Here is a 13994-nt window from a genome sequence, read left to right as displayed (position 1 = left end):
TGCTAGATTGTTTCTAAGTCAATTTGACAAAATATTCAGTCTTTAGCCTTCGTATTGAGTTTTAGTCTTCAATATTTCTGACGTTAATCGTCTTTTGTTTAAGCTTTCGGCTTGAACTTTCTCACGTCGTCATTTGGGTCGAGCGACAGCGGTTTGCAGAAGTCTCTGTTGACTGACGCGTCTGTCCGGTGTAGCAACCAATCCGTGATAGACTTTCCCAGAAGGGGGAAGTCGGGGAATCCAATCAGAAGCCAGAAATACAAAGAGGGGGCTGGACCTGCTCTGCTCACAGTGTGTGAGTCGACGCCATTTCGTGTCAGCCGGTTTTAAGGTGCTGCCTACATTCGGCGAGCAGAACATTAAGAGGATAATCCATCTCCCGAGTAAAGCAAGCTTTCAGTTGTTCTCATTTTTAGTGTTAAGGTCCTGGTGAGTATTTTTAACGATAGATTTTTCGCGCTTTTTTCATTTTTTTCTGAATTTTGAAGCGTCTTTGGGATTTTAATTTTTTTAAATGTTATTTTTTATATTGCAATTTTTCCTGGCTGGTTTTCCCGAGACTGTGTTGACTGGCTGGCTGACTGTTATGGCGTTCATTTTGTGGCGGCAGTAACAAACGAGTTTGCTGTAACATTCACCTCGGTGTCTTTGCTCCGTTTTTCTAAAACCCCCATTTTTCCGGCATGTTGTGGTCTCTTGTCGTGTATCTGACGGTTGGCTCGTTTTCATGGAGAGAAATGTGGAGGATTGTTCCAGGATGATCTGAACTGTTTTTGGTTTTTTTTAACCGGATGTTTTTTTTATGTTGCTTTTTCATCAGCCAGCAAAAAAAGAAAAAAATGGTTTACATTTCTTGACATGGCGTTTTTCCATTTTCTCTGTAGTGATTGCTGAGGCTTTATGTTTTCCTTCTGAGGAGTGATGTCATTTTTCAGGCATTTTTCAAGGACAACATTTGAACATTTTGCACAGTCAACAAGCTGGAGTTTTCTTTGCATAGGTGCCACATATTTTGTTCCTTTTTGGCAATATTGGTATATTTAATAAAGTTTTGTTTTTTTTTCCCCAAAAGGGAAAAGTACTAGTACAGGAGATGTTGTTTTTTTTTTTGCAGGAGAGGTGTTGAAGGGGAACTTGTGGAGTACAATTTCGAGTACCCAGTTTGTTTTGGAGCATATGACAATAAAGTTATTTTTATCTTGAGGTGTGCAGATGTTATGACCTGAGGGCTCACTGAGCTCCAACAGGGTCTAAATAGCTCTGATACGGCGATACTTTGCTGCTTTTTTGCAAATTCAGTTTGCTGATCTGTGTGAGTGTGACCACGAACAACTACTGTACTTCCTCCTCGCCAACAGAGGCGCTCTCTGTGTGTTTTTCCTATTTTTCACCCTATATTTTTATCAGAATTATTATTTGAACGTTAAAGTGTTTGTTTTTTTTAGTCCAGAACGATATGATTAGAGACAATAGATGGAATAAAAAAATGAACGTGTCACTGTTAAACCCAAACGCTCAACCTTGCGTCATACTGGTGTCGCAACAAACGTGACGCAGTAGTAGCATGTCTCATGCTTGATGCCATCAGTGACAATCAATGGACTGTGTTGTGTAACAGCTGTAGGACCACTCCAACCATACCATGGACCTGAGACTGAAAGACTGGCCCAAGAAGGGTGTCGTAGAGGTCCGTTGAGATCACTTTAACAGTGGAAACAGACAAAACAGTGTGAGGACCTGCACTGACCCGTACCATACCGTACTGTACCGTACTGTACTCCATGGCTGCTCACGCCATCGAGCATGAGAGCCGTGCTAACTGCGGCAGCTTTCACAGTTGAAGCACCAACACTAATATTCATACATACCACAGACACAGAAAACTGAGTTCTTATAAGGATTGGCCAAGTGTAAGATAGTAGAATAATATTCTCTTTATTTTTAATTACTGGCCATACTTTCCACTTATTGTGTAATTTGGTCATTTTAGAGCTGAAATATGGGCCACAGATGGAAGATGAATGTACTGATGCCACATAACAATATTCCTCATGTTGATTATAATTTCACTATTACAAATATTGGTATATTGAGGGTTTTTAGGCAACGTTCTATAAAGTTATCACCAGTGATTGGTTGCCTGTAGTAGAAGATCCTTTGAAAGCCACACAGGGCTTCAGTTTATAACCATGTATTAAGAGATTTATCAGCCTCTCTGATCAGATGGGACTCATCAGTTTGGCAATGGCGAAGATTTGTTTCCAGAGGCAGTTATTTCACATCAGCATCAGGGTCAACTGATGCAGCCGGCAGCGTTACTGTAGCTTAGCGTCAAAGCAGCTTAGCTTTCTCTTGAATAATTAGAGATGAACCGATCCGGCATTAATATTTTAATCAAGCCCAATACTGAAAAAAAAATATTGAGTATTAGAGACAATGTGCCTGATCCATAAAGGCAAATCTATTCAGTCTAATTTCTAAATCTCAGATTTTTGTATTGGTATCGTAAGTGAAAATAGTGCATCAGTACTACAGTGCTGTACTCTAATGTTTGACTTTAACACTTTGGATTCAATTCTTCTTAAGCTGTACTCTCTTTTCTTCAAGACATGCGTGACAGAAAAACTGACCAAATCAATTCATTTAGCAATCTATCCGAGCAACGACTCCCTATCGGGATCAGTCCAAACCAAGACTGAGCTCCTCCATTAACTGATGGGTTTGGAAAATAAACCCCTAAAGGGAAGTGGATGTGTCTACATCCTGTAGATCCCTCCTTGAACCCCAACACTCCTGTCAGAATTAGAAACACCACAGCTTCTGGTCGCTCTGTCGGGTTGCCAGCTTAGAGACGCGGTGGCCAAATCGTGTAGAGCGATAGCACAGCGTTAAGCTTTGGCCAGACGGTCTGCTGCTAGCATGTAATCCCTCTGCTGCTGCTGCTGCTACTTCTGGGTCACCCTGAGGCCCTGCTGGCTGCACTTCTTGCTTTTCACAAGTGATATCTGCCTCTTGCAACAGGAAATAAAGTGTCTGTCAGCAGAAAAATGCAACTTCATTACACACCTGCTAATTCAGTCAAAGGAATGATGAAATCTACAAACACAACAAGATTATAGGCACCATAAAGCATAGAATGGCTCTGGATGTTGTGGGTTTATTATTTATTTTTTTTTACTGCTGCCTCCATCTTTTTTATAATTATAATGCGCACCCCCACCCCACCGCAGTCTTACATAACTGTGACAACAAACGCAAAGCTCTTTACTCTTATTATTAAAGTGGAGTCTGGAGCAGGAAAGAGAAGTCTCAGAACTATGCAGCACTTTCAAGCAAACAGAAGCACGACAGTATGAGCCTGCATTATTTATTCAGCACAAACCTCAACAGGCTTGGATATATATATATATATATATATATATATATTTTTTTTTTAGGGTTGAGGGCAACCTTTTTGAATAATGGTTGTATTTTTTATTATCCTTTCAGAAATGCCAGATGTAAGGAGTGAATAACTAATTGTAGTCTTCAACCAATCAAAAAACCTAGAAACCTGCTTTCATTCATCTCTGTATTCATTCTGAGATGAACTTGCAAATAGGAGGACTCTAATTTTAGTCTTAATTAGCGATTCACAGATGTAAAAATTTGGGCCAATACTGTTCCTTCAATGGCCGATAACTGACATTTATTCCATATGTATTTTCCAAGCCTTTTGACACCATGAAAAAAATGCGTACACCACTCACACTGCTTGACTACTTTATTTAAATGCCCCACAGTTCTGCAATTAGTCAGTATCATTGCTTTCCCCCTGGTGAAACAGATACACCAGGGCGACACAAATGCCAATAAGATGAAAATAAACATTGATTATTGAAATCGGTTCGGTTTCACTCATGGGACCAATATGTTAAAAATCGCTCGATACTGGGGCTGCACCGGTTGCAGGTTTCTGGAAGATTACTGATCTTTAAGAATGCTAACCTGACTATTTTGATTTGGGCGAATATGACTTTTTTTGGGGGGGGTTGTCGAAAAGTTGATAAATAGAGCAACAAAGTCGCTAAGTTGGTAACAGTAGAGTGGCTGTCATTAATCATGCATGAGTAAACATGACCTGGTGGGCGGTTCTATCAGTCTGTCCTCTCTTATGGCAGAGCAAAAGGTCTGCCATAGGTCTGGTTTTCAGACCTTTGCAGAGGTAAATGCAATCAATGGATGTGATTGGTTGCACATGCAAGTATTGTCCGATCACCAAGTTACCGGTGGAGCCCTGTTTACACCGATGTTGATGTAGAATACATTGTGCATCCCTATGATATATTAACATCTGGTGACTTCTTAAAGTAGTCAGTTGGACTCACAGGACTACATGATGTTGGATACACACCAAATGTCTATAATAATGTTGACTGTATTGTATGTAAGCAATCCACATTGTCCCCTTACACTGCCCTCCTTTTCCACCAACACCATGTTTGTGATGATGCTAAAGGTTTAGTCTATATTTAAAAAATCCGTATGAAATACATTCATTTCAATCTGTCAAAATATGGAAAACTTAAAGCAGCAAAATCACTTGTGTGTCGTAAAAAGTCAACCCCGTGGTGTTGTGTGGAAGTCATTTCGACATAGCCTGTTTCTTCTTTTTACAAGCACTTTTAGTGGTTTTCAAAATAAACTTCAACAAATATCCATGGTACAAATCTATAATTTTGCACCCATTAAGTATTTATTAGTAGTTAGGCTTGTTATTTAACTCACAATTTTCTTTTTTTTCCTCCTTTTCGCCTTGATTTAACCAAAGACATTAGAAAGTGTAGTGGATATTTCCCTTCAGCCACTGACTCCTTCTCTCACGGGTCCTCAGGACTCTCTTCTCTCCAACAGACAGAAAGGCAGGCAGGCAGCCCTCCCTCCACCGAGGCGATAAAGACACAATGGAGTGAGTGTTGCTTTCAGACCCCGACCCTCTTCTGCTGTCCATTTTACAGATCCCTGCTTTTATTATGGTAGGGCATTGACACACCGTTTGGGGTGTAAGAATATGCTTCCTGTGTGGGAGCCGTCTTATTTTTGAGAGAACGCTTTAGAATTATTGAGCATATATTTACACACTGAGACTTTATAGCCAAGTTTTAAACTAGTATCAGGAACTTGATGTTTATCAGCTAGCTGCTAGCTAAACTTGATTTTCACATTTATTTAGCTCACCACAAGAGAGAGACCTTGTATCCTCAGTGGTTCTAATATCAAAATAACAGATTTGATCAACAACAATCTGCTTTTCATCTGCCACTCCCAGCTGGTCATCGTCCTCCACCTCCAGCTCCATGGCGAGCAGAAACGTGACCAACAAAAACGACCCCCACTCCCTGAACTCCCGAGTCTTCATCGGCAACCTCAACACCCTGCTGGTCACCAAGGCCGACGTGGAGGCCATCTTCTGCAAGTATGGCAAGATCGTCGGCTGCTCCATCCACAAGGGTTACGCCTTCGTGCAGTACTCCAACGAGAGGAACGCCAGGGCCGCCGTGTCTGGGGAGGATGGGCGGATGATTGTCGGGCAGGTGTTAGGTAAGGGCATTTGACCATCAACTCTAGTTGGCAAGGGTTGCATCCTACATGTTTTCGATGTATCCCTGCTGTAGAACACCTAGATCAGTTGCTTCACAATTTTTCATTAATCTCTGTGGAGACCTGATCATTTTCTATCCATCTTATCCAGGTGTGTTAAACTTATAAAAGACAGAAAACATGCAAGATGACAACCTTTGACTGACTTTGAACACCTACCCTGAAAGGTTTCCCCAAAGGCTGCTTAGTTTCTTGTACAAAAGAGCTGAAACACTTAAACCGTAAGGAACCAAATCCAATTTTAACCAGGTAGATGGAGCTTAGATGTTCTCCCAGTGAATATGTGGCTCTTCTCTGGGTACTCCCTTATACTAGGTCAATTGGTTAATCTAAATTGCCCTTAGGTATGAGCGTGTGTTTGTACTGTCCTTTGACAGATTGACCACCTGTCCAGTGTGACCTGGTGCCTTGCCCAGTGACCTATTTACTGCCTATTCTACCTCTGACATTGACACGGCTGGAGCACATAGCCCAGAGGACGTCAGTGACAGTTTTAAACAAGGGCAATGTGACTCACTACCTACGACTTGCATGTCTTAGTCTCAGTTGCCATATTCATGTACAAGCAAATAGCAATTTTTCAGTTTTTTGTGTTTTGTTCCACGGGTTAATCACTATTAGGAAAATATATCTGTACGTTGTAGCTGGATGATTTAACTAAAATAGCCGTTTAACTTGCAGAGTCCTATTTGCTAAGTTTAACTTTAAAAGACTGTTTCTCAGTTTTTCAGGAATCTTGATTGTATTTCATTATCTGCTGCTCCAGTCCTAGTACACTGAGTGTGAACTGGATTTATCTACGGCAAAGGAAAAGATTAATAACATTTAAATTTGACTCATGAAATCCTTATTCCATAGCTGTAAACCCCCAAATCAGGATTCTTAATTTTTTCCAAAGTGCCAAGGGCAGCACTCATCAAACGCCTACTACCAGAACATGACTCTGAGTCATGAGTATCTTGTCTTTTAATTTATTTATCGAAGGGGAGGAAATCAAAGCGAAGATTATTAGTCTTTTTAAGATTTTGCCTAAATGGCTTGCGCTGTAACGTCAATGATGTCTGGTGCATCATTGACATTATGACACTTTGTAGATTTCAAAGGCAAAAACAATCACCATTACAGTGCTGAAAATGCTAGTGTCAAAATTAACATTAGTAATGTTAATGCCTAATTCTGTGACGAACTGTACTTCCTTTAGTATTCTGTAAAATCAAAGAGCCCAGAAAAAGATATGATGCATCCAAGAACTTATGTCCTTTATGTTTAGTCCCAGTTTAAATTATGGTCAAGCATCTTCAGAACATCTGGAACTTGTCTAATATTCAACAGATTCTGTTAGTTAACGGATATTGTGTTGCTTAGAAAAAGATCCAGCGACAGAATTATTGCTCTTTTTTTTTGTTTGTTTGTTTGGCGCAACAGCCGAGTCACTCTACTGCCCTCTAGTGCTACATTTTAAGCATTAAAATAAACCTTAGTTTGCAATTCAAGATTAAAATAGAAGTTAATAATATTGTTATACAGTTGTGATCAAATTCACATTTGAATTTAAAACAAAACAAAAAAAAAAACCACTCTTTCTTCTAGACGTCAGTGTTCTCCTTCCCGCAGACATTAACCTGGCAGGAGAGCCGAAGCCTCGCCGGTCGAAGACGGTGAAACGATCAGCAGGAGACATGTACAGGTGTGTATCCCTGCTACTCAGTATATGGTTACATTTGAAATGTTCAATTTAATCGGTATGAATTCTGCTATAAGCTATAATTGTGTTCTGTGCTGTTTTCTTCCCTGCAGTTCATCTTTTGATTTGGATTATGATTTCCAGAGAGATTACTATGACAGGTAACATGTTTATTTTTATCATGGAGGATTAAATGTTCACATTCATACCGTTACACCGTTTGCTGTCCAAATATAGCACGTGCCATTTCTTCCTTTTTTCCATCCTGACACCTAAACGTAATAAAATACTGTTTAATTCGTTGAATGAGAACCTTGAAGCATGTAACATCATCTTCCATGACCTTCAGAATGTATCCATACCAGCCTCGGGTGCCTCCTCCCACCCCGCCTCCTCTGTCGCGTGCCGTGGTCCCCTCCAAGCGCCCCAGGGTGAGTCTGAACAGCGGGGGCAGCCGAAGGAGCAAGGCCGCCTTCTCCTCAACCTCCGCCAAGAGCAGCCAGAGGACGTCCCGCACAGGTAGGTCCCAACGGATCCACGAAGTGGTCAGAATCTCTACCTGTCTCCACTGCAGTAAACAAGTGGGACGCCATAAGATTGAGGAGAGATGGGAGCAGCCCGGTTCTCCACATAAATCTGATTTTCTGACCATCAGTAGAAAAGCTTGGTTGTTTTATGGTAATGCAGTGCCAAAGTAGACTTTGGCCAATGCCTCGTGACTACAACTGCAGAAATCACTTTCCCTTTGACCGTGATGGACCTGTACCTACATTTGATTGCTAAACCTTGAATGTCGATTGTTTGGAAACCTGAAAACCTGCCACACATTTCTTAAAAGTATCCAAAACCCCAATGAGACCCCAACATTTCCTCAAATGCTGAACTGAACTTGGGGTTTTACCGGTCAGCGATTGCCTGACGTGTGTCCACACACACACATCAACTGTTGTTTGTCCCACAGTGAGGACGGACGATTTACAGACCATCAAGAGAGAGCTGACACAGATTAAGCACAAGGTGGACTACCTGCTGGACAGCTTGGAGCACATGGAGAAGGACCACAGTAAGAAGTTGGGTAGGCCTGCAGATTCACATGTTACTGATGAACTAACTGCATCAATCTTCCCAGAAATGTCATTTGTTTGACCAAAAAACATAAAGTGTCCCATGCACAGTTAATATTATATGCATAGTTTATATTTCTGAGTTTTTGTAGTCTGTTCCAAGGAGTGTTTGGTTTTTCCTGCGAATTCCACTCAAATGCGCGGGTGGCTTTATGATATTTGCTAGTTTTTAATGAAGTTCAGTGCAGAATCTTCCAGTCTTTCCAGAGTTTCTCAATCAGATTTAGGTCTGAAACTTTACTAGACCATGAATATGCTTTAACTTTCCTGTTGGAAGGTGAATCTCCTCTCTAGTGTCAAGTCTTCAACTTCTTTCAGGACTTCTCTGTATATATTTCCTCTCTTTATCATCCCTGACCAAGCTTGCTTAGACTGAAGAAAGTCATCTGCACAACCTGATGCCTCATCCACTTACTTTTAACCTCAATAATGAGATTTTCAGGGTGAAAACGGCTTGATTTATTTTTTTTTGTCTGACCAGTTTATCTTATTCCATTAGTTAAGGCTGTCCAATAGTCTTCACCATAGTAGAGAGGTTCCACAGCACAGTAATTACAGTAAAATCATACTTTCTTACTTTTTCAAATTAACCACCTCAAAAATGTTAAAGTTTTAGAAACATTACAAAAGAACATAAACTATCGTAAAACACAAATGTTCAACAATTTCAAAGATAAATTCAAAACAAACGAAGTATAAAGTATTTGTTTGTTTGTTTGTTTGTTTCTACTTGGTTGGATCCATTTTTCCTCTCCTTCTCACACAGAGATTAAAAGCTCCAAGCCGGAACCCGGCGAGGTGTCTCCACTCCACTCATCTACTTCCAGCAAGAAGGAGGGCAGCCTGACCAGAGCCAGAGGGAGCCAGGAGATGAACGACTCGGAGGAGGACGGAGACCTGCTGGAGGACGAGGACGAGGTGAACCCAAGCAACAGCAGCAGCTCTTCTACTGCATATTTTGAAGCTCCGTTTTCCTTTAAAAAAGTTAGCGCCGCCCGAAACAACCAAACAAAAACTTTGTAATAAACGAACGTGAGGTCCGGAGCACCCGAACGGGTAAAAAGCTCGTGGGGTCCACGTGACTCCATCCATTAAGACCACCGGATGGTTTTAATCACCCGGTTCTCTTCTTCTTCTTCTCCTCCTCTGTTGCGTTGCATTCAATTTTTTGACAATTTTTTTTCTGCTTCTCTTCGCAGGTGAAAAGCAGAGGGCGAGACGAGGACGACGGCGAGCAGGAGGAAGGGGAGGACGACGGCGACAGCACCAACGGAGACGAGTCCTGAACGGGTCACGGGGAGAAAACACGCAGACCCGGGCAAAACAAGTCGTGCGTTCAACTCTCTCCACACCGCAGCGATCTGCTCGTTTCTGCCGAAGTGATAGATTATTTTTTTTTTTTTTTACACAGCTTTGACTTCCCACAGATTAGAAGTGAATTTTTCTTTTTGTGTCTTTGTTTTTTGTTATGTTTCATGTGTTTCCTCTGAAGGGCCCTCTGCTGCTAGTAGACAAGTGTAGTTTTCTTACATTTGGTGAAAATCGAAGATGAGAAATGTAAATTATTTTCTGTTTGGGAATTTCGCTGCGTGTTTTTGCCAGGAATTTCTACGTTTTTATGTCGTGGTCATAAAACAACGCTTTCTCGCTGACCCATCTACCAGCATTATGCTGTTCTGTGCAACTTCTTCATCACTGAGCGATAGTAAGAGTTACTGTACAACAAAAAGAACTGCTCACTAGTTTTCTCAAACATTTATTTTTTTTTTTCACCTAAAATATCTCTGTTTCCTTGCATGTGTTCTGTTTTGTTAGTTGATTATTTAGATGCCTTTTTTTGGACTGTTGACTTGAACAAAATGATCTAAAATTGCTACAACCACATTTCTAAATCCTTCAAAAAAGAAAAAGAAAAACCTGCTAATCCCACTGCAACGCTGCATCCCAACCAGCAGGTGGCAGCCTGCACCAACTACAAGACAATAATGACCTGTTTGTGTTCCTCAGACAGTCACTCCTCGTTTTTTGCTCCTAAGATAAAACGTGATCACGCACATAGTCCACCCTTTCTTCCTCTCTAGACATATTCTGTTGGTTTAAAATGTATTTTAACCAGAACTGAACTCGGTCCAACTCTGTTGACTTCCATGTTCCTTCTTGACTTCACAGGCAAATAAACGTGTTGACATTTTATCCTGTTCTGATTTGTTTTCGTTGTGTTCTATTGTTGGGGCTAAAATGCTTAACTTCTTTGAGAATCACGGTTATGCACCAGAATACGAGTGTAAACAATCAATCACAGTATCTGTAAAGGATCACTGTGAGGATGCATTCCTGCTTAGTCCACTTTAATCAAAGTCCATTTTCTCCGCCTAGCTTCGTTCGGGAAGATGTGATTGTGAAACTGAAGTCTGGTCCGCCTAAAAAAATCTAGGTTTTGGTTCAGTTGAAGTGAACGCTGGTGCAGTTAGAATGCTTCTATATGAATGCAACCACACCAGAGACCATTCCAAAAGCAGTAGGTGGACTACAACATAGGGCATTCTGGGTAAGTAGAACCTAAACAAACTCACAAGTCTAGGGCTAGCAGATTAACTTTTGCCAGAGAAAAATCCAACAACTGCTCAAATCTGATGCTACTCCACTTTTGTTTTGTGTTTGTGAAGAAGGAATTTGCGCTCATGTCTTCTTCAGAGGTTTTCATGTTATTTCCTTCAGTACTTCTTGGTGTAGCGCCACCACAGGCGAGAGGGTGGGAGAACAGCTTGTTCAAAGGGTTTGGTTCGTTTGAGACAGTGAAGTGTGAAAACGAACTGCTCATAACCGTAGATAAGCATAGGAATGCAGATATACTGGTAAACTGAGAGTTTTTCCTTTTGTTTTGTTTTTGCCTTTTTGCTTGTGTCATGTTACTTATTCTGCATCATGCTCAGGATTTTCCAGGAAGCCATCTTGTATAGGAGAGCAACTGAACCACTGGTTTTCAGTGTTTGACATGCAAAAGAAAATGGTAAGTTTATGAAGTTCAAGTAACTTTTCCATAAGTTTGATCTGTCAGCGATTAAATGAAACTTACCGTAATTAAAATATGTTATGAGACAAATTCCCAGAGTGGAGGCATGCTAGTGCTATCTTAGCATGCCAGCACTTTGTTAGCATGCTAGCTCTATGTTAGAGTGCTGCATTTATGTAATCACTAACGCCAAAATGTGAGAGTAGTGAAAAATGGCGACGGTGTGTTTTCACTAAGGCTGTTCAGAAATGCATCGCAACACTGAACATTTAGGAGAGGCGTTTTCAAAAACAAGCTAAACTAGCTAAATAAGTGCACTGAAATAAAAGCAATTAGCCATTTTATAAAGTTTGACAGCAGCTTGGTCACACAGCAAAGTGCTCTTATGAACACAAAAAAAGGTGAACATTTTAAAGCGGTAAATATAGTTCCTACATCTCCCCAGATCTGTCTGTTTCCATCTTTCATAAGTAGGAGTATAATTTTGGAAGCAGCACTTCCTGAGTTGTAAACAACAAGGATAAAGTTGCACAGGACCCAGTCTGTAGGCTGCAGACCACAACTTCCCTCCTGCATATATTTACACACATTCTGGCCGGCAAACGCATACCGAATTGTGAATTATGCAACGCAGTGTAGCACAGAATTCATCTTCGGTTGTTATTTGGTCTTTATAATGAGCAATTGTCAGAAAACGTCCAGTATTTCAACAGATTTTACCCTCTTGCCTAATAAACGCCTCCTTACAGCTACGCAACATGCTGCCAGAAATCTTTGGAGGAACTCGGAGAAAGAAATAGGCGAAGGAGGAGAAGGTGGGGGGGATTCAAAGAGGGATGCCAAAAGGCGGGAACTAAGTCGATAAGAAGCGCTCTTCTCGCAGGGTGAACTGTGATTAACAGGGGAAGGGGAGAGAATGAGAGCAGGGATGAACAGACCACAGAGGAGCAGGGACAGATGGAGGGGCAGCCAACAGATGGAGAGAAGGCAGAAAGAGCGGAAAAGATTTCTGGCTACTCGCTCGGAGGGGGGGGGGAAGCTGAAGAATGTGGAAATGGTGTAACAGTTGGAGCGAACCCTCGCAGGGCTGAGGCCTCTGTTTGCTACACTGCTGGATGCTCTTCCACAGCACAGCTAACCTGACAAAACTGGGACATTTACAACAACCTGGAGTCACTGAAGATCTTTTAAAGAAGCACCGTCATGTGAAATCAACTTTTTTGAGCTTTGCATCATTCTGTAACCGTCATCAAAAATTCCACATACCCTGGAGTGTTGCCTTGATCATTTCATGCATGTTTGAGAAATTCAGCTCTGCAGAACGCCTGGGTGGGCCTAGCCCCTCCCCCCCTTAGACGACACAGCTCCTCCTCTGAGCTGCAGTTTCCAAGTTTCAGAGCTTCCGCCTCACAGAGCCTCACAGAGCCTCACAGAGCCTCACAGAGCCTCTCTCCGCCGCGACTCCTCCACTCAGCTCCTTCAGACTAGCCAGCAACAATCGGCAAACATCTGCTGAGCTCATAATACCAACTGCTTCTCAGAGCGACTCTGGCATTAAGGGTTAATAGAAGAACGATGTTGTGATGACTTCCTGAAGGTGGAGTTTCAGAAAGAGGAGGAGTTTTTTTTTTTTTTTTTAGAGACAGAGGCCCAATTTCATGGCATCAAATTTCAAAGTTAAATTTCTCTTAAGTCATACTTGATACATATAGCATTTTTAACAATGGAAGTGTCATATGGCGTGGTGGTGAGGCAGCAAACGGGAACCCAGGGTATGGTGAAAAAATGATATTTAATGAAAGAAATAAAGCAAAAACACAATCCAAAAACAATCCTAGGAGCCGGGCAGCACGGCCGAGCGAAAGCCTGGGCTCGTCACCGGTAGCAACCGGAACACTCACGGAAAGACGGACTGGGCGACAAGACGTGACTCGACAATAGAAGACGTAGGACCCGACAAAGACACAGAGACACAGGTGACACTAAATACACAGAGGGTAATCAGGGAACGAGACACACCTGGGAACTAATCAAGGGGAGACAGGACAACACGGAGACTCAGACACCCAGGAAACTTGAAATAAACATACAGAAAAACACGGAACATGACAGGAAGTTATCAGAATTACTTGATGTGGTTAGAAAACAAAAATTACTGTCCCTTAAAAATCGATTGAAAAGCTTGAAACCTTAGAGGGAACCCACATGAGGTGATGTCAGATCACACTGGGCCTGATCAGATGACTTCTCGGATCCTGGGGGCCATCTCGCATATCACTAGCGCGACCGCATGACAACTTCAGAAATTATGGTAAGACAACGTGCACTAGGAGCATGAGATTCTGCCGAGGAGGAGGGCTTGTTGACCTGGAGCTCTCACGGCAACAAGCTCCGCCCACAAATGCATATTTCTCACAAATGCGCCGCAGTTTAAGAGGAAATAAACAGACTTAGAAAGTCTATAAATCCATAAAAAAAAAAAAATCAACTTTCCTTACAGACTCTATGCTGAGTGCAAACTGGGCAACATCTC

General features: G+C 41.7%; 1 protein-coding gene across 5 annotated transcripts; it reads left to right on the top strand.

The window, feature by feature from the left end:
* Positions 1-272: 272 nt before the first annotated feature.
* On the top strand, positions 273-10641 carry LOC122820790 (heterogeneous nuclear ribonucleoprotein C). 5 transcript variants are annotated; one of them, XM_044098395.1, is made up of 9 exons: positions 273-429; positions 4874-4948; positions 5309-5580; positions 7255-7327; positions 7438-7485; positions 7674-7843; positions 8286-8387; positions 9215-9366; positions 9648-10641. In XM_044098395.1, exons 2-9 carry the CDS (start codon positions 4944-4946, stop codon positions 9732-9734), a joined length of 909 nt encoding a protein of 302 aa, XP_043954330.1. In that variant the 5' UTR covers positions 273-429; positions 4874-4943; the 3' UTR covers positions 9735-10641. The 5 variants fall into 5 exon arrangements, with proteins under 5 accessions (XP_043954330.1, XP_043954329.1, XP_043954328.1 ...); XM_044098394.1 differs by having other exon boundaries at positions 289-429; positions 8286-8399; XM_044098393.1 differs by having other exon boundaries at positions 306-429; positions 7231-7327.
* Positions 10642-13994: the final 3353 nt, after the last annotated feature.

Source organism: Gambusia affinis, linkage group LG18 (assembly GCF_019740435.1).
Source record: "Gambusia affinis linkage group LG18, SWU_Gaff_1.0, whole genome shotgun sequence".
In the NCBI taxonomy this organism is placed as follows: domain Eukaryota; kingdom Metazoa; phylum Chordata; class Actinopteri; order Cyprinodontiformes; family Poeciliidae; genus Gambusia; species Gambusia affinis.
This window is presented reverse-complemented; position numbering and strand designations above follow the sequence as displayed.

Coding starts and splice junctions, on each gene's coding strand:
- LOC122820790 (XM_044098391.1), top strand. Junction 7,844..8,285: donor CCAGAGGACGTCCCGCACAG/GTAGGTCCCAAC, acceptor TTTGTCCCACAG/TGAGGACGGACGATTTACAG. Junction 8,400..9,214: donor GGACCACAGTAAGAAGTTGG/GTAGGCCTGCAG, acceptor CTTCTCACACAG/AGATTAAAAGCTCCAAGCCG.